Below are 19174 nucleotides of genomic sequence, written 5' to 3' on the forward strand. Positions count from 1 at the left end.
AAACAGCACAAGAGGTGCTCTCATGTATTTTAATTTAGTCCTAACATATCCTTATGTGAGTTTAAAGAATTTAAATCTTCATACCAAGAATTTAACCTAATTTTTAGTGAACTTGTTATATCAAAGAGGTAAAATTAAAGAAAAAAATAAAAGTACAATTTGCTCTTAAAAATTCAAAGTTGTTAAAATGTTAAAAAGTTGGATGGATGTACATAGGAAAAAAGAGATATTTCTCTTCAAAATGTGCTTTTTAAATTTAAACATGATAACTGGTGTTCAAATGCTGCTCAGCGAGAGCAGCCTCTGTGTTATGACTGTGCAGCCCAGTATTCAGACCACTGGAATAATTTCCAATTCTGAGTTCTGATTCTCAGACCTTCTTGTACTATCTTGCTGTAAATCAGTTTTATCTAGAATTTTAAATAGTCCTTGGGCCCCTAAAACATTGGTAAGGCACCCTTGAACACAGGGATACCTACCTATTAGAAATATCTATTAACCAGGTAGAAACATTCACATGTGAATGCCAAGAAATTATAATCCCTATGCATTCTAGACAGTGAGCATGAAGTCAAGCTCATTTAGGCATCTTCCAGACTCAGGCTCACCCCTTGGCTAGCAGCTCAGACTGTGAACAAGGCTACTGATGAGAAGCTTTCACCAGGCTGTGCCAGTTCCTAACTCACAACACTGAACGATGAGCCCACCCTGTTTCTGAAATGGAGTTATTTAGGGAATCTAAACACTGTTCATATAAAGAGAATAGCAGAGACTTTGAGATTACTGGGGAAAAGAAAATTTGCTGTTGTTTTGAGCAGCACTTTTAATTTTGTTCTGTTTTCCAAGTTAGTTTGTATGCTAAAAGACAGGTATTTGTCAGGTGGCATCCACATACACTGCTCAACCTGATTTTTCTTGAAAAGTCAAAGTAGCCAAGGCATGTTCCTGCCATGAAAAGCCTGAGCAGAGGAATTCTGCTCTAGAAAATCCCCAGGGCTTTGGCCATGGAAGAGGAATGATGTTCCCTATGCTTCCTGGGTATCCTGAAAATGGACTTGCTATTGTTAGGACTATTTTTGCCACATGAAAGTAGACAGACAGTATTTTAAGCCTTGCTTCTACTTTACTCTTTCCCCGTGGCCCAACGTTCTGACTGTCCAAGAAAGATGGACTGTTCAAAGAGGAACTAACTAACTATAACTGTTTGAGGGTAGGGTTTTTAGGTACTCTATTTAAATGCCTGCCATCAAATGTTGTAACTAAATTTTTTGGACATTTTTGAAATGTTTCAGAGTTATGATTACTTCCCTAAGCTGACTACCTGTTCATAGATAGTTTGTGGGACTCATATAATGCTTTCTGTCCTGCAAGTGATGGTGGAGGAAACACAAGGGTCTCCTATGACAGGGAACAACAACATATTCCCTTCTGTTCATGTAAAAGCAGCAGATTTAACTTAATGGCATTCATAGTTCTTCAGTCTCAATATCTTCAGAATTAAAATGACTTTATTGGACTTTAATGCCTTTTTCAATATACTTTAATATACTTATGATGGGAGAAAATTGCAACCTTTCTCTAACAGCCAAACCTGCTCCTTTTATATGTGTTTGATTATCAAGTCCACTGTAGCCATTGCTTCATGAAAAAACTGATTTTGTTTCTTAAAAACTATGTAAAAAATCTATAAACATGAGTCCCATGTTTATAGGACTTCATGAAATTCAGGAAAACATTGGTACAGTTAATAATATTAGTGAGATGCATGTTGTGATACAAGTAGGGATTTATCAGCTCCAATGATGACTGATTCTGCAGAAGTTGTAATCATGGAACTTCAAGTTTTGGGCTTCCTTTAAAATAAGAGAGACAGTCATATGAAACCAAATTGCTCTTTTGTCCTGGTATTTAATCCATGTATCCTAACTCTTTTTGTCAGTTCTTAGGTTTTTTCCCCCATCATTATGGAATTTCTATAGTATGTTTTCTTAAGCCTTGTGTAAATTCCAGGCTAAGCATAAAATATTAGTGAAAAGAAAAAAAAAAAAAATAGAGAAGAATGCTGTGTAGATCAATTGTCAGCAGTTTTAGCTGCAAATCCATGCAATTGGCACCTCCATTATCTATCCCATTATCTCAAAACGAGGAAAAGAACAATGCAGCTTTCCATATTAGGAGCTTTCGTGGTTATTAGATTATATTCTTTACACTATGCAGAATTACTTTATTACCTTGTATGTCCCATTTTCAAGGCCAAGGCAAACCCAGGAAATTGTGTGTTTTGTCCAGCTGCCATTTATTGATGTTTAGTTTTTTAACATGATATCTTGTAAGCAGTCCAAGTTGTTTTTTCCTGATGGGTTTCTGCAACTTTCATTCCTATTGCTGCACAACATTTCTTGGAAGACAGGATTTTTGTGGACGTGTCTTATCCAGGGATTCTGCAGGATCTAGAGACACCACACAATGAAAATCTTTATTTATGTCATGCAGTCATTTGTGGTGTGGAAGAAACTTTTTTCAACCCTGGGAATAATATCATCCTGCACTTTTTTTCTGAGAAAAGAGGTGTTCCTAGTGCTTGTGATTATGTGTGGAAGCATAGCAGTAAGGTACTAGAAGTATAGTATGGTATTAAAGCAGCAGCAGAGAGTAGGAAGTTCTGAGTTCTTCCCTACACCAGCTTCGTGGTAAGGCTGACAAATATTTTAAATGCAATGACTGTGCTAAATCAGCTCATCATATATCATTATCTTGAGATATCATCTCCTGGCTGATCATATCTGCTTCATTAATTAGTTGAAGCATTGAAGAGTTATTGCCTTTTTTATTTATTTTTCAGCAATTTGACTTCTTAATGTTATTTCATAGGTTAATATATTTATTTCTTTTGTAGGAACAGCATAGCAGCCTCAGCAGTTTGTGTTTTCAATCTGAGTGCCATAACTCAGGCCTTTAATGGACCCTTCAAATACCAGGAAAACTCTCGCTCTGCTTGGCTTCCATATCCAAATCCTAACCCTAATTTTCAGGTATGGATACGTGGGAGAATGACAATATTTTGTATGAGCTTTCCTCTAAGTACTGTATGGTTCATAAATTATAAATCCAGCTTTGCACTATGTTGCAGCTTATGGCCTTTAAAACCCCTAAATTAAAAAAAAAGTGCTTAAGAGACTTACTCAACATATTTATTTTTATCTTTACATATTTATTTCAACATATTTAATTTTATTTTCATCCTTCCACAAAATAATTTGGACTGAAAAACAGATGTAGTTTGAAGTGTAGGAGAAAAAGTGCTTAACTTCCATCTACTGTCAAAATAAAACCCTATAATTATCTGTCAGGGTGACATTAACTCCTGTCTGAAGTATAATCAAACTACTCTTCTCTTTTACACTGCATTTGTTCCATAAAAAATGGAACAGTGTCTGGCAGAAAAAAGGAAGTGAGAGAAAGGTGGTAAAGGAGGAGTGGTCAGAATTTTATATATCTTCATGTGCAAGCTGGTCCACATTCCTTGAAGAGTCAGATTAAAAGAATCTGCAATGTGTTCTGCCCCTCATTTGAACTTGCTGGCCTCAGAGGGTGTAATAATCTACAGCTGGCTGACAGTGTGAAACCAGTTAATCCAAGGTGGGTCTTTTAGAGGAGCTCTACAAAAAGAAAGGAATATTTCAGTAAGCACATATGCATGGTTTTAGTCTTTTGCAATGTCACCACTCCTACTAGGACAATTTAAATGAGTGTGCTTTCTGCAAGGGAGATGGAAGGAAAAGCAACATTAATGTAGTGATTAACAACAGTAGCTTTTCATCAGGGTATTTAAGTGTAGTCACGTTCTATGCACCTTTCACCCTCCCTTAATCTCAATGCATTTTCACAAATTCACTTCTGCTCCTGGAACCGCCTTCCCTAGCTTGTAAGGGTTATAAGATCTTTGCTAGTATTCAAAAGAATCACCCATTGGGGATTGTAGGTAAATTACTTCCAGATCCTTGCAAATAAAGGAAAATAAGATACAGTTTACAGGCTAGAGTCCTGTTAACTTCCCTTAAGTAGAATGTTTATCATCAGCCAAGTGACAACACTCTTAAGTACACCAGAATCCTGCAGAACCAGGCAGTGTTCGTATACAGCTTTTCACCTGCTATAGAAGGTACAATACTTGTATTGTCAAAATAATGATAGGAAGAGGGTCTAAGAGAGGCTAAATTTTTGAAGGAGAAAGCCTGAAAAATGCTTGTATGTAAAAATCTTACCACCTTTCTGACTAGGTAAGCACATCCAATAAAACTTATTAAACTCTCCCTACAAACCTTGCATTAATGTGGTGTTAATTATTGTGAGAGCAGCTCATACTGAATGGTACTTACAAAGAAGGATGACAGTCTGATGACTGTGTAAAAACAGTTTAAGTCTCTGCTGTACTGTTAGCGCACGTCTCCAAGTCCCAGTCAAGACAGGTGTTGAAATTTATTTCTTAGATGGTCTGGCTGATTTTAATACAGCTGGTACTTCATCCAATTTACAGGAACAGTGACAACAGTTCTATCATATCTCACTGAGCTACAAACAGCTTTGAAGGCAGAGCTAGTGTTAAAGCTGCAGTGTGGCCTTTTACAATACAATATTAAAGGCAATTGATGTCAACTGATCTCTAGGTATCTGTAGTGATGTCCAACTTCTCTTCTTTTGCCGATGCTGCTTTTTATTCCCTTGAATAATTTCCTGTTACGTTTCTGGCTCCATAACTGCCGCAGTGATGCATACTGGAAGCTAGTCTAATGCTTAGAGCTTTAACCATTTTTTGTGACTTGACTTTGTGACTTTAGAGTACACACCTCACATGGATGAAATATATTCCTTGACTGAGTCGTTGGTTTCCTTCCAAGAAAGGACTTATCTTTTGTAGAGTCCTTATGATAAAGGATCAGAAGTTCTGTTTGTGTAGTCCCAGAAGTAGATTTATCCTCTGAGTATTCACCTGCTCAGTAGCAACAGAGAGAAGTATGTGATTTGAAGGAAGACTACTGCTGCGTAGATATAGTTACATCAGACACTGAATTTCTGATGCTGGATTATGTCAATGAATTATTTTTCATTTTAGAATACTATTGGAGTCCCAGTTTTGAGGAACATCATTTCTCCAGAGACTCATAAGACCAAGGAGAATTTGCATTTCAGTGCACTATGAGTATTCAGCTGGAATTTTTCCTGCTTAATAGATCCAGAGAACTTCTTTGGCGTGGCTTATTTTTTTCACTGGTCTGGCATACAGAGCAAGTAACTGTTTCCTGACAGTTGCAAATTTATCATTCTTCATCGTCTGATCTCCCATTATAAAATAATTTGACTTTTTTTAGCATTTGTGGATTTGGAATGATCACTCAATTTTGGATAGAAAACATGGTAATACTAAAATAACTGGTACGATTTTGCACACTATTATTTTGCTCATTCTGTATTTCATGGCATAATTTATGACATGGTAAAGCAGAATGAAAATGGTAACTTAGTTATGCCTTTCACGTCACCCAAATATTTGATAAATGTTGTGAAGTAGTGCATTACTTCTCTGATGCAATTATGCCTGAGTAAACATGTGAATGTTTATATATTCCCATGCATTAAGAAGCATTCTCTTTTGTGTCCTCAGTTGAACACAAATATGTTAAAATTAACTCCCACTTATTTTGCTTTGTTTATTTGTGTTTGAAACTTGTCCATGCAGCTAGTGGATGTTTTCTTGTAGGAAAAGAGCAGTTTTCGTTTCTAAAATAAAGTCAGTTTTAGAGCAAAAAATGTCTTTGTTGAGGATAATATTTAATAGAACTCTGCACTGTCCACTTTTGTTACCTAAGACCTAGTCCTAAGGCTCTTCTAGAACTTTATGTTGTACTTTCACCTGGGATTCCGGTCCATCCCTGACTGTGGTAGGACATGGGGTTTCCTTTGAAAATTTGATATGTCCTTAGCACTGTGAAAATTAGAAAAGAGGTGAAAAAAGGTCCGTGAAAATTAGAAAGAAAACTGGTCAGAAAATAATAAGGTTTTTTGAATGGTAATTTTTCTCCTTCCTGCCCTGTGAGTATACGATATAGCAAAATATTTCCATAATCCGCTTGTGCTGGTCACTCTGATGGTCTTTCATATTGCTTAAAATTAGAGAGCCTCTGTAGTACTGCCTCAGGAAAACTCAGCTTTCTGAGTCTGGTTAGCAGCAAAATGGGACCTGAAAATCGAATTTCACATTGTCATTACAAGATATGCTCTTGTTTTTTTGTTTTTTTTTGGTTTTTTTGTTGTTTTTTTTTGTGCCGTGTTTTTATTGTCTTGTGCAGAGAATTAAACAACAAATCTATTGTTGTTAGCACATATAGTCATGCTACTTTTCTGTCTTTACAGTGTGGCACCGTGGACCAGGGTTTGTATGTAAATCTGACTGAGAGAAATCTTCAAGATGCACAAAAATTCTTCTTAATGCATGAGGTTGTTCAACCAGTTATTCCAATTCCATACTTCATGGAAGACAACAGCAGATTTTCCCATGTGGTTGTGGATGTTGTCCAGGGCAAGGACATGCTTTTCCATATCATCTATCTTGCGACAGGTATGAATCTTCATTGCTGTGATAACTGCAAAAGTTTATGAGGTCTTTGAGTTTTAATGTTCTGTTAATTACTTATAAAATATGTGTACAGCACCTTGAACATCAACTTTTCCTCTTTGACACAATCACTTGTCTATCTTGCACATTTTCTGAATAGATTAATTTAGCCATTACATTGTCTTTTATATTATTTTGTGAACTCCAATTTAGGTGTCTGTTTCCTGTTCTCCTTTGAAGATGTGAAACTTGTGTACTCTTGAGGTAATCAAATGCTGGAAATTTTACAAACGGGGTTTTCCAATTTTCACCGTCCCTTGTTCTTTTTACTTAGTTAAGGGTACAAAGTTAATGGCCCAAGATTAGATTGTTTAGGACCCTCTGATAAAGAAGTAACTTCGTAAATAGCAAATACAGCTACTGCTATTTCTATTTATGAATTTTCTATCACATATATTTTATTAACTTTCCTTTTCATCTCATTTTTAAGACATTCATTATGCTATTTTATATCCTGCCTTATTATTTGCTCATTTATATGTAGCCATAGCAGTGAAAGAAAAACAACTCTACACCTTATATTGCATTGGTCACAGCTATTTCCTTCTTGGTTCAAGATTTCAATCTTCCTAAAAATAGCAAGGATGTTGGAGAACTGTTTTTGCAGAACAAGGATTTCCCCAGCTGAGACTGAAATATTAGATTGGACTACTATGTTTAAAGCCTCATGGTATAAAACCTAGGATAGTTTTTAAATACTTGGGCCTCTGCACATTAGTAGGGAATATCTCATCAAAGCAAAGGTTGGTTAATGTTCAGTTTGTCTCATTGTGCTCCTTGAAAGCTGGGCAGTAACAGAAAAGCTTTTGATAGGTTAAAACTGTACCTGGATTTGAGTTCTAGTCAAAACAGCCTGGTTGGTAAATCAGTGCATTTAAGTGAAATCATGTCTATACTAAGTGGTGTTTGTATTGTAGAGGCCTCCTGAAATTTGTATTTCGGGCCAAACCTGAATTACAGAAACATGCACTGATTTGGTTTTACATGAAGAGACCATCACTCACTGCATTGTAAGATATTTACATTGTTTACAGTCTTGGAAGCACCAAGAATAATGACTTTTGTCATAATTCTGGTTGTCTTCAGGTTTCAGTTTCCCTTGGTGTGTTACCTTTTACATTCAAGTCAGTAAATGAGGATCTAAAATTTTATGTTTCATGGCTCATTAATAAATTGTTTTTGGGAGTGAGTTAGTGTTCTTTTCATGCTGCTAAAAAAAAGAGATTGCTCTTATGCTCCTTATGATATATGCTTGCCTTTCACTTTAATTCTTCTCTGTGTATCTGGTTTTGATCATTCGTGGAAGCAGAGTACTTATCTTAGCTGGATCTGTAGTCTAAATTCAGCACATGCCTTCCTGTAACTGGACAGCATGTTTTGTAAGTGTGAGAAAGCATATGATAAAACTGTTCTATTCTTACAATTTTCTCAGTTTAGTCAGTTCTATTTCACGTGTATTGCATTGAATCACAGTGGATTTTTTTTAACATTTCTTCTACCTCAGCTGAGTGTTAAGACTTATTTTCTAAGAAATACTAATCCTCACTTTTGGTAGAATCTGAAATTACCACACATTTATATACAAATACCACAGGTACAGTAGTTTAAAAATCCCAATATGTACCAAATTATACAGTGTAATTTATTTCTATATTAAGATTGTGGGAGAAAGGTGGTACTTTGTCTTCTTTGGGGTCCAGATCATAATTTTAATTTCATTATATTGTTAATTGTGCAGCATCTTATTTCTCTTGAGCCTTGCTTTTGCTTATGTAGATACTGAAATAGTTTACATTGAATTTTCATCATAAACTGAATATGGTAAAAGATGAATGAGATAAATGCCACTACTTCTGTAAACAACAGAAACTAAAAGGCAGTGGCCTTAACTATGAAAATAAACAATAATTTTGGAAACAACCCAAGTTTAAGGCTTTTGAATTTCTCCAGTCTCCAGCTTTACTCCCACATAGAATGTCCTCTGCCCCAAGCTTCTAACGCCATAGAGCATGTGTATGTTTGGGAGAGATGAAAGGCTGGGCTGACAGTTACTACCAGTCTGAGAAATGTTGTTATATATTTCCTGATTAAATTTACTTGCATTATTAAAAGTGGTGGTAAATTAAATTTGGAATTAAATTTTAACCACAATACTCCATCTTCGAAAAAGAGACAAAGGAATAAAAGCTGATAAGCAGAAAAGGCCGTGGGGGTGCTGGTCAGTAGCAACAAAACATGAGCCAGTGTGGGCCCAGGTGGCCAAGAAGGCCAAGGGCATCCTGGCCTGGATCAGCAATGGTGTGCCCAGCAGGACCAGGGTGTGATCTTCATGCTGTACTCATCCATTGGTGTGGCTGCACCTTGAAGCCTGTGTTCAGGCCCTCCTATACAAGAAGGACATTGAGTTGCTGGAGGGTGTACAACGTAGGGCAACACAACTGGTGAAGAATCTGGAGCACAAGTCTTGTGAGGAGTGGCTTAGGGAGGTGAGGTTGTTTATCCTGAAAAAATGAGGCTCAGAGAGAACCTTATCACTCTCTACAACAGCCTGAAAAGAGGTTGTAGCCAGATTGTGGTCAGCCTCCTCTCACGAGTAACAAGCAATAGAACCAGAGGAAATGGCCTTCAGAGGAGATTTAGATTGGATACTAGGACAAATTTATTCATTGAAACAGTATTGAGGCATTAATACAGGCTGCTCAGGGAAGTGATGGACTCACCATCCCTGGAGGTATTTGAAAGACATGTAGATGTCGGGCTTAGGAAATGGTCTAGTGGTGGATTTGTCAGTGCAGGGTTAACAATCAGACTTGATGATCTTAAAGGCCTTTTCCAAGCTAAACAGTTCTATGATTCCATGACCTGGGAAGCAGCAGTCCAGTGGGCATTCAGTCCCTGGGAAAGTCAAGGAGCACACCTTGGAGCGCACTTCTCTGGGCACATGATGGAGAAAAAGGTGATTTGGAACATTCAGCATGGATTATTCAAGGGTTAAGCTCATCTGAAAATCTGATTACTTTCTGTGGTAAAACATCTGGATTTGTGTGTGAGGAGAAAGTAGTACCTCAACTTTAGCAAGGCTTATAACACAGTCAAAATATTCATATATCCAAATTAGGATATAGTGTCTATATGGGTGGGCAGCTGGATCTACAAAACCTGCTAGGATGTCAGGCTCAGAAGGTAGTTTTAATGTGATGTATAGAAAGGGTAAGGAGCCAAGTACTGTCCTGTTCGACATTTTTTAATCAATGACCTGGAGGAGGAGAAGGAGAGCACTCTATCGTGTGTGCAGGTGACACACCACTAGGATTATCAGTAGTTGCACTGGAGGATTTGCCATCCAAAAGACTTAGGCATGCTGAAGGGATAAAACAACCATAAAATAGCATCTTGGGCTGTTATCAGGAACACAGCCAGGAGATAAAGGGAGGAGGTTGTTTCCCAGTTCTGGCCTCCTCCAGTTCAAGAAGGACATAGATAAAATGGAGCAAATCCAGTGGAGGGCTGCCTTCTGTTGGAGGCTGGAGTCCCATGCCCTGGGCAGGGAAGCTGAGGGAGCTGGCCTTGTTCATCGTTGAGGAGAAAAGGCATTGTGGGGAGCAGGATGCTGGTAGCGTCCTGCCAAAGCCTGCAGGGAGTTTACATGGAGAATGGTGATGTGCTCTTCACACTGGTGCATGGTGGGAAGACGAGACAACAGGCAGAGAATTTCAGACTGGATGTAAAAAAAAATTTCTCACTTCTAGGGCAGTCAAGCAACAGGTTGTGCAATCTCCATTCATGGAGGTTTTTGAGACCAGACAGAAACACAGTCTGTTATAGCTACCTGTCTTTTGAGTAGAAGGTTGGACTTGAGACCTTCTAATCTCCTTTCCAAGCTAAATTATCCTGTGCTTATAGTATGCCAGTATCATGTCAAAATGCTTGGGCCAAATTGCATTTTTATTCAACGCTATAATAATAGATGTCATTGTACCTTCTGCTGCCTAAAGGAAATTGCATTCAACTCTGTTCTGTCAGTAAGCAATTTGCACTTAACTGTGTAAAGCAGGATGGACTCAAACCGTGCTGTGAGATATGTACACCACATAACTTTTGTAGTTACAATTCATTCCAATGTTCTGCAAAAATTGTATTTTAAAATGCACAAAGCTTCAGTGGAAAAGTAGAAATAGATTTGATTTAATAAAAATGAATGTTCTGCTGTCTTTGTTATTCAAAGCAAAAGTCTCATTTTTTGAAACAGATGGCCAATAGTTAAGAGAAAGTTCTTCCTCTCACCTACCCACCCTGTTGTTAGAATATGGATATTACAGGGGGAATAACCCCGGGAGCATAAAAGTATAATTTAATTTCATTAAACCTCAAACAGATGTAGTGTTACTGATGTAGTATTACTTTAGGAGAGACTGGGAGTAAGCAAACAAATGCATTAATCTGCTGAGTCAACAGTCTTCATTTCCTAAACCTTTGCCAAGTCATCATTCTGCTATTAGATTCTGGTGTGCTAGGGCTTAGCAGCTACTGCTTATATAAAAAATATACTTTGGTACTTTGGAGAAACATCTTAATCTTTCACTGTGCTGACTTCTAATACAGAATGAAGGGATATATCAATTCTTGCACATTTTGTGCTGCTGGCTTTAGGCAGGAAAAAATCCCTGGAACGATTTTCCATGATTTAAAAAGGAAGATCAAGGAAACCATGTATGGATGTTCTGAACTAAAAATCATCTATAACAGTACATGAAACGTAGGGTAAGCTATAGAAACATTAAATATTCTTAAAACTTTAAGTTTGAAAGGCTCTTTCTTTGTAAAAAAAATTCCAATCAATATGTCATAGTTTGTTTCCCTCCTTTTTGTCCCCTTTCCCCTCTCTTGATATTTCTTTCCTACACTGTAAGTGCCTAGGTGTCCCACGGTTAAAAATGTTGCTGATACATTTCTGCAAAACAGGATGCTGCAGCAAGAGCAGGTAGCCCTTATTCAGAGGGCTGTTTCAAAATGTGTTTATTTACTGAAATGAATAAGAAAATTCTTAGATATAGTGTCTAGTTTGAAGTCATTATGAGCATATAATAAACTTGGGAGTTCAGAAAAGGTAATATGTGCATAGTGAAAAACTGGTGAAAAGGCCATCGTTAAAAACTGCATGTTGAAAAGACTCCCATGCTTTCTTCTGTTCTTCAATCCTACTGGACAGAGAATGTCCCCTCTGAATCTTGAATAGAAATGGTATATACCCAGTGGTAGATCTTAGTTACTGGGATTTATAGTACAGCATTGATGAAATTGGGGTATGGCTGACTTACAAAGAAAGTATGAAACCTGAAGAAAGATTTATTGTTTGCTACATTGCATGTCTCTAGAGAGTGGATTGTTCACTGAAGTGAACCACAGCGTTTATGCCATAAATCCAGGTTTTATCTGAGGCTTAAAGGTCACTGAAGGATGTTACCTCCAGTAACAGGTTTCCAAGAAGTTCTAAAAATTGCAGGTAGCAATGCAAAGAAGAATGATGAAAATAATTCTGATGAAACACATACAGCAATTATAATGAACGAGTAGGGAGGTTTCATGAAGAAATTTCAAAAGATATTTTTGGAAAATGTGGATGAAATTTTCATACATTTGCCTTTAGAAAATGTTGAAACAGGTAGTAAATCTCCACAAATGTAACACCTTTTTCCTCATGAAGCCCTGAAACTGTAGATTATACAGAAACTAGTTCCCCTAATGAAGAGATTTAGAAGTTTGCTTGAAACTCAGTTTGGGAATGCGCTCGTAACAGTTTGTCTTTCTTCTGTTTATCTTGCTAAATGGGAGTAAACTGATGCAAAGTACTCCCTGATTTGATTCTTCTATGATCTTTGTTACAGCTCTATTTTGTTCATTTTGATTTTTAAACAGTACACTACATTTTTTTCTAGGCAACAACCCAAGGTCTTAGCAAGAAAAAAAAAAAAGTATATGTTGTTACTTAAAAGTTTCTGATGAAATATTGTCATTTTTCTGGCCGACTACTGCTTCTGATGAAACTGTGCAACTTTAATGTTTAATATTTTAAATTTTAATATGCATGGTGTCAGAAAATATGTGGTATCTGTGCAGTTGCCAATCTGAAAGTTATAAGCAAAACTATATGCTTATATTTGTTTCATGCATGGTGAAGAGAGCAACAAAGCTTAAGTTTGGCTGATTTTTTTCCAATTTGGTGCTATTCCTGACTGCATTATCTTAAGTGTATTGAAGTTCTTGGAAGCAATCTGTGGAAAGGAGATACAGATTTTTAATCCTAGTTAAGAACCACTGTCTTTGTCTAGAAATTACAATATAAATGCAATAATAATAAGTACCAAAGTAGTTGTAATTGGACCAGAAATCAGTTGTGAAAGTAATAGGTGGTCTATTTGTATGTATTAATTCTAGCTGAAAACCAGAAACAGTGGAATCAGAGTACAAATGGATAATGGGACATATACACTGTGGCACACAGTTGTCACTTTTAAAAACTGTTTCTTTTTGTTGTTACAGAAAACACAGTTGCTTTGTTTTTTATGCCTTTGCTTGACAAAGGTATAGTGCTTTACAGAGTTGTAGTGGTTTTAAAACCATTTCCCTGTACCTTGTTACCTTCTGGCCTTATGCAATGCCATTTTAAGAAGCTTGAAGCAAGGATATTCATCAGTTACTTTGAGGGGGAAAACTGGTGTGTGTTGGAACTGGTGTGCGTTGCCATTCCTAGCAGCAACATGATGATCTTGAACAATTGTTTCAAAAAGTCAAACAGTGAACCATAAAATTAATAACCTTACTCTCTTCTGCTTCTGCAGTGACACTTATCTCTGATAAAGGAAAACCTTAGCTGAATTCATACTTTGTTTATATTATTAAACTTTTCAGGAAACATTTTGCTGCAAAGTTAAAAAAAAGATGTAAAATATTGCGCTGTTTTGCCTTGAAGAGTCTAATGATCACTCTGGGATTTATCCTAGCTTTTCTAAGAAGGCTTGCTATATATTTCTGCTAGCATATTTATGTTATTTTCCATGTAGAATATCTCTAAAGGCAAAGAAAGACAATGCAAACCTTTGTTGCTTTTCTGTATGATTTAAACAAAGAAATGTTGATTTTTCCCTGCCGTATGTATTGTGTCATCTGTACTGTGCAAAGTGGTTTTAAAATGGTCCTAAATGAGAGTGGCTACGTCTAAAGTCAGGCTACAGAGTTATAAATGATACTATGAGGCTCCAGAGGATCAAACAGGGCATTTAAAATGTCCAGCAGTACCGATTTCCCTTGGCTTTATCACTGTGTATAGAGATAAATCCTTCTGCCAGATCCAGCTGGTAAGCTTTCTTAATAAATAGATGACTCTAACTAGAGCTGGTTAAATTATTCATTGACAGCAATTTATATGTGAGACTTGTGGCCCTTTATTTGGTTCACAAATTACCCAGCACTTATTTGTAGTCATTTTTTGTTATTATAATACACCCATAAATAGGTCATGATTTTGATTAGTTTGTTGCTGCTGTTTGCTCACAGAGTTTGTTCTTATTTTGGTTATCATGTTCGTCAATTGCCTGCTGCAAGTAGATGATGTTCTGTTTGCTCGAGGGACAAATTTAAGTAGGAGAAGCCCTTTTTTTCTGTTCACAAATTATCATTATGTCTTTATAATTGCCCAGCTCTGTCAGATAAAGACTATAAATAAATGTCCGAAGAACATACGGTGTGTGCACTTTTGTGCTGCCTGTGGAAATCAGAATTGCTGCAAGAAGCTGCTGGCTGAAGAACAGCTGGCTCTGCTTGGATGGGAGTGAGATTAATGCATGGGCCAGGGAGAGAAACAGATTGTAAAGAGCTGGAGACAAAGTCTCAACCTTCCATTAAAAAAAGAACAACTCCTCTTTATCACAATGATGCTGAGCTTTCAAATCCTGTTTGACTACTTTATAAACTTAGAATGGCCAAGTAGCCTTTCCTTCCTCCTATTTTCTTTTGTTTTGGAAATACCACCTCTCCTTCCTGAAGGAGAAACTAGACTTGACAACTGCTATGTTCATTTATTATTATGTAATTCTAATGCATGAAGTGTGAAGCTGTGAGCAAGAGAGGTGTCTTACATGGTGCTCAGTGTTGTCCTGCTGCCTTCAAGATCTATTATCCTACGCCTACCATCAAAACTCTCATTTTGCCCCAATACATGTACTGCCAGTCAACAGGCTTGGTCTTCATTTTGGAAACAGTGTTGGAATTAGCCTTATTTTGGGGTGAAATTTAATCTTTGTACCAGCTGTGTAGCCCTTGTGTAAGTACACAGTATTCAGGACTCTTCCTGAGAGATGTGGGGAGAGATTTGTTGCTGTTTCTTGTCCATTTAATTTCTTATTTGCTATGATTATAAAAAAAAAAAAAAATCAGCCTCATTCTTTCCTTCTGTATTTCTCACAAAAGATGTGAGCTTTACGCTGAAATTGCTGCTGAGGTTCCATATGGATGGATGTACTGGATTTGACTCATGTAGGGACTGGGGCATGTGCTATGCAAACTACAAATGAGATAGTTCCTGAAACTTTCTCTTCAGTCAAGTTGGTGATGCTTCTGGATCCATACAGTAGTCAGTTGTCTTTCTGATACTCCCAGTGAAAATAACCACATACGTTATATAGGTTACAAAATCGGGCAAGGTGTGTTGTGGGTTATTATCTGAGAAACAGTTTCCTCCACTTCTCCATCTAAATGCTTCTTTGATCTGGGTACTGAAAAATTTATTCAGTAGGAAAGCACTATCATATTCATAGCATGTGTTGGGTCCTACAAGGTATTTATTGTTTTGGTGGTGCAAAGTAAGGCAATAAAAAATAATAGGAGTGGTAAGCACTCCCCGTCCATTCAGATCCAATCAGAGTTTATGTATCTCAACTTTGGAAGACTGGCAGGGATCCAGGTCCTCTACTGGATAGTAATTTTTTCCTTCGTGCACAGTGGCATTCTTCACTACTGCTCTGTGTCAGATATCAAGCCTTAAATCCCACAAATCCCTTCATCTTGTGATTAATATCTATGTTTATTACCTACTCTACTGTTTTAGTTAGAGGTTACACAACTCTTCAGAGGTGCTCATCTCCATTATCTGAGAAGCCCAGTCCTAGATATTGATTAAACATTTTAGAGGATCTCTTCAAAATTGGAATGCTTTCCCTTCATGAGAAGTTTATGGGAAATTAATATAGACTTATTTGTTTCATAGTCAATTGCAGCTACCAGTCCCCAGTAACAACCTTATAGTTTTATTTCGTTCTCTTTTTAGAATCCAGGATATTGAAATTGCACGTCTCTTGACAAATGTAATGTTTCCCATTTAGAACCATAAGAATTCTTGTGTCTTCTTTGCCTCGGGGCTTCAGGTTTTGTGTGTGTATGTGTCATTTTTAGTGCAGTAAAAGCTGGATATTGCTAAAAAGAAGGGGGACTGTAATTTCAATATATTGCCAAATGGGCATTCTCTAGGATAGGTGGTATTCACATGTAGCTCTTGATACTGGATCTGTTTAGTTATCATCTAACTGTACTTCGGGAGTAAAATTTTGGGAATAAAAGCATGTTGTCAGTCACAACTGTGATCAGCTGTGATAGTCTCACAGCACATGCTGACAGGTCAGTGTGCGTATCGGCAGCATCTGTTTGATTCAGATGTAATAATAAATGTGCTATCAACATTGATAAATATGTACAATTTGCTTTTTCTGAAGGTTTGATGCCACAAAATGGTCTCAGTATTCTATGTAATGTTGAATCTGACATTGTTGAAATCCTTTCCTTTTCTAAGCTGGAAGAACATATCTTTATATGCCAAGTTATTTTATTTTTGTGATGCAGGACAAAAAAAATGTTTTACTGGCCTTCTTTGAGGATGCTGATATCATTTTTCATGATCCTTGTATTTATTTTTACTACTGAGTACTGTAGACAGAACTTGGGTAATCTAAATAAGAATTCAAAATGAGAATATTATTTTGTAAAATCAAGGAATGTTTGCTCGATGTTGTTACAAATCATGCCTTGATCTACATTGCTTACTTGACATTTCCTGACACCTCCCCGAGGATAAAAAAAAAGAAAAAGAGTGTGAGGTACTAGAGCCAAGTTTGAAATTCTTGTCCATCATCTCTTTGCCAAGTCCTGAGAAACAGATTTCTTTTCCCCAACTCATTAAAGCCTCATCTAAGGATTTTATGCTGTAGTTTTAACCATATCCTCTCTGCTTAAATAGCATTTCTTAAACCAATGGCAATAACTAAAGTATTTTTATTGAAATTGTAGTATGACTTCCTGAAGGGGTTAGAAATGGTGATACCCTGTATAGGGACATGATCAAGTAGCTATGCATTAAGAAAACGGGATGCATTTCTCAGAGATTATTCTCTGTAATAAACACATCAACACAAGAGAGAAGGGTCAGTCTGCTGATGGCATCATCTGGATGGCTGCAACAATTTTGAGGGGTATGTAGTGCTGAGGTTTAATTCCTCACAATGTTCAAAGGCATTTCTTGCCTATTTTCATTCAACATTCCTTGTTGAATGGCTGATCCAGGAGATGGGGCTGCTGTGGATGGGGCAGAGCCCTCCCAAATGCACTCACTGGTGCTGGTTTAATGTGCCTGCAGAGCACGCAGTTCGTGTGGCCATGCAGCTCTCAAACCAAGTAGGTAGAGAAATCAACTAGAAAGATTATGCATTATTCCCTGCTCCAAGGACCATTAAAACATTAAAATATTTTTCCAATGACATTTTAATAAAGCATTAACTTCCAAAAAAAAAAACAACAACAACCAAACCCTAAGGACATGGAAGACACCTATTCCTTGCAGGGCATTAAAAAAAAAAAAAAAAAAAAAAAAAAAAAAAAAAAAAAAAATTAGTGATTTTTCTTTGTTGCACCTGAGATTTTTCTGTCTTGGTCCAACTGTTTCCTAAATACTGAGGGAGAATAAAGTAACTACTGGTCACGGGTTTTGAATTTGTTGTGGAATCGTCGAGTCAATGGCCAAGGAAACACCAAAATAAAAGAAGTTTCACTAGGGAAATGTACCTGTTAAAGTATTTGTGGTTAGATTTTGTTATAGTTGAATGAAACAGTTCCAGAAAAAGTGAAGTTTCAAGTTTTAGTTTTTTTCACTTTAGGTGGTATTACTGTTCTGAATACCAGTTTCACACATGAAATCTAGAGAAAAAAAGTTGGCAAATGAATCCAGATTTCACAAGTATCCAAATTGTTTAATGCAAAAACCTTTTTTGTTGTTTATTATTCTTTAATAAAACTTTTTTAATTGAAAAACAATTAGATGAGATTACAAATAAAAGATAGATAAAAGAAACCCTTCAAAGGTCTTAAAATAGATAATGATTTATCTTAACAAGTAAAAGGAATGTATCACAGAATGAAATGTTATTAAATGTTTTCTTATCAACTATAGTCTGTTAAGAAATTGTAGCTGCTATAGCGTTCACTTACAGGTATTCTACAGACACATGTGACTTCTAAGTGGTATGCATAAACTGTTATGGGTAGATCAATCTTCCATGTAAAAACATGTTATGAATTTCCATGTCAGCTCTAAGGCACATCTTTGGCAAGCTGAAAAATCTCTGTAAGATTGGAAATAGAAGCAGTAGATAAAGGTGTACCACTGAGCATGATTCATTAAAATATATGTATTTGGAGATTGTTGAAATTAATTTCTTTTGGTCAGGCAAGAAAAAACATCTGGTCTATTTTTTGGTTAAAATTGCTCCTTTCAGATTCTTAATAGTGGATAAATGAGTCAAATTCTCTCCCCTGCGTGGAAGTCTGGGGATGTGTAATAGACCATCAGACCTCCTTTGATGGCAAGCATTACTGAAAATGTATCTCATTTCAGTGTTGATTTAAAATAATTTCCAATACTATAAGGAAGAAAATCAATATTTACTTGAAATATAATAGGAAAGAGGGAATATGAAGGAGTTGGAGCCAAAGATAAATATCATAAATCTAAAGTAGTATGTGTGCTTGCTTTTTATAGACTGTCTTTCAAAACTTCTGTCATTGCATCCAAGGATTGAAAAACAAAACTGCACCAGATTGCAGAAATACTCGGGGTCTTACTTAGATGAGAATAATTTAATATAGAGTTTGTCTGTGTTTTTCTTCTCCTGCTTCCAAAGCTCTCTTCTGAGAAACAGTCAAGCCTTTTCCATTTCCTAAGTTAAGCAGCTGTTCAGTGTTTGGAACTATTAATACCCTAAGCACTGTGTGGTATAGCTGTTTGCATATAATTTAAAATTAACTTTTAAAAAATATAATAAATTATGCATGTACCTTTTAAGCACTTTTTTCTCCTTTCTAATTGCCAGTACACTGGACAACTGAGTGTCCTATTTTAAGGTTGCTATGTGTTGCATATTGTTTGACATAAAGCAGGAAATTTTATTTCATTAGTAGTTG

The 19174-nt window shown here is 36.5% G+C and overlaps 1 protein-coding gene across 2 annotated transcripts in view; it reads left to right on the plus strand.

Annotated features, from left to right (window-relative positions):
• Positions 1-19174, plus strand: part of SEMA5A (semaphorin 5A) — a 311419-nt gene that overhangs the window by 190937 nt on the left and 101308 nt on the right. For both annotated transcript variants that reach the window (XM_066326614.1, XM_066326605.1), the window contains 2 exons: positions 2897-3032; positions 6412-6616. In XM_066326614.1, coding sequence (XP_066182711.1) covers positions 2897-3032; positions 6412-6616 — 341 coding nt within the window. The remainder of the gene's footprint in view (positions 1-2896; positions 3033-6411; positions 6617-19174) is intronic.

This window comes from Sylvia atricapilla, chromosome 1 (assembly GCF_009819655.1).
Source record: "Sylvia atricapilla isolate bSylAtr1 chromosome 1, bSylAtr1.pri, whole genome shotgun sequence".
Lineage (NCBI taxonomy): Eukaryota > Metazoa > Chordata > Aves > Passeriformes > Sylviidae > Sylvia > Sylvia atricapilla.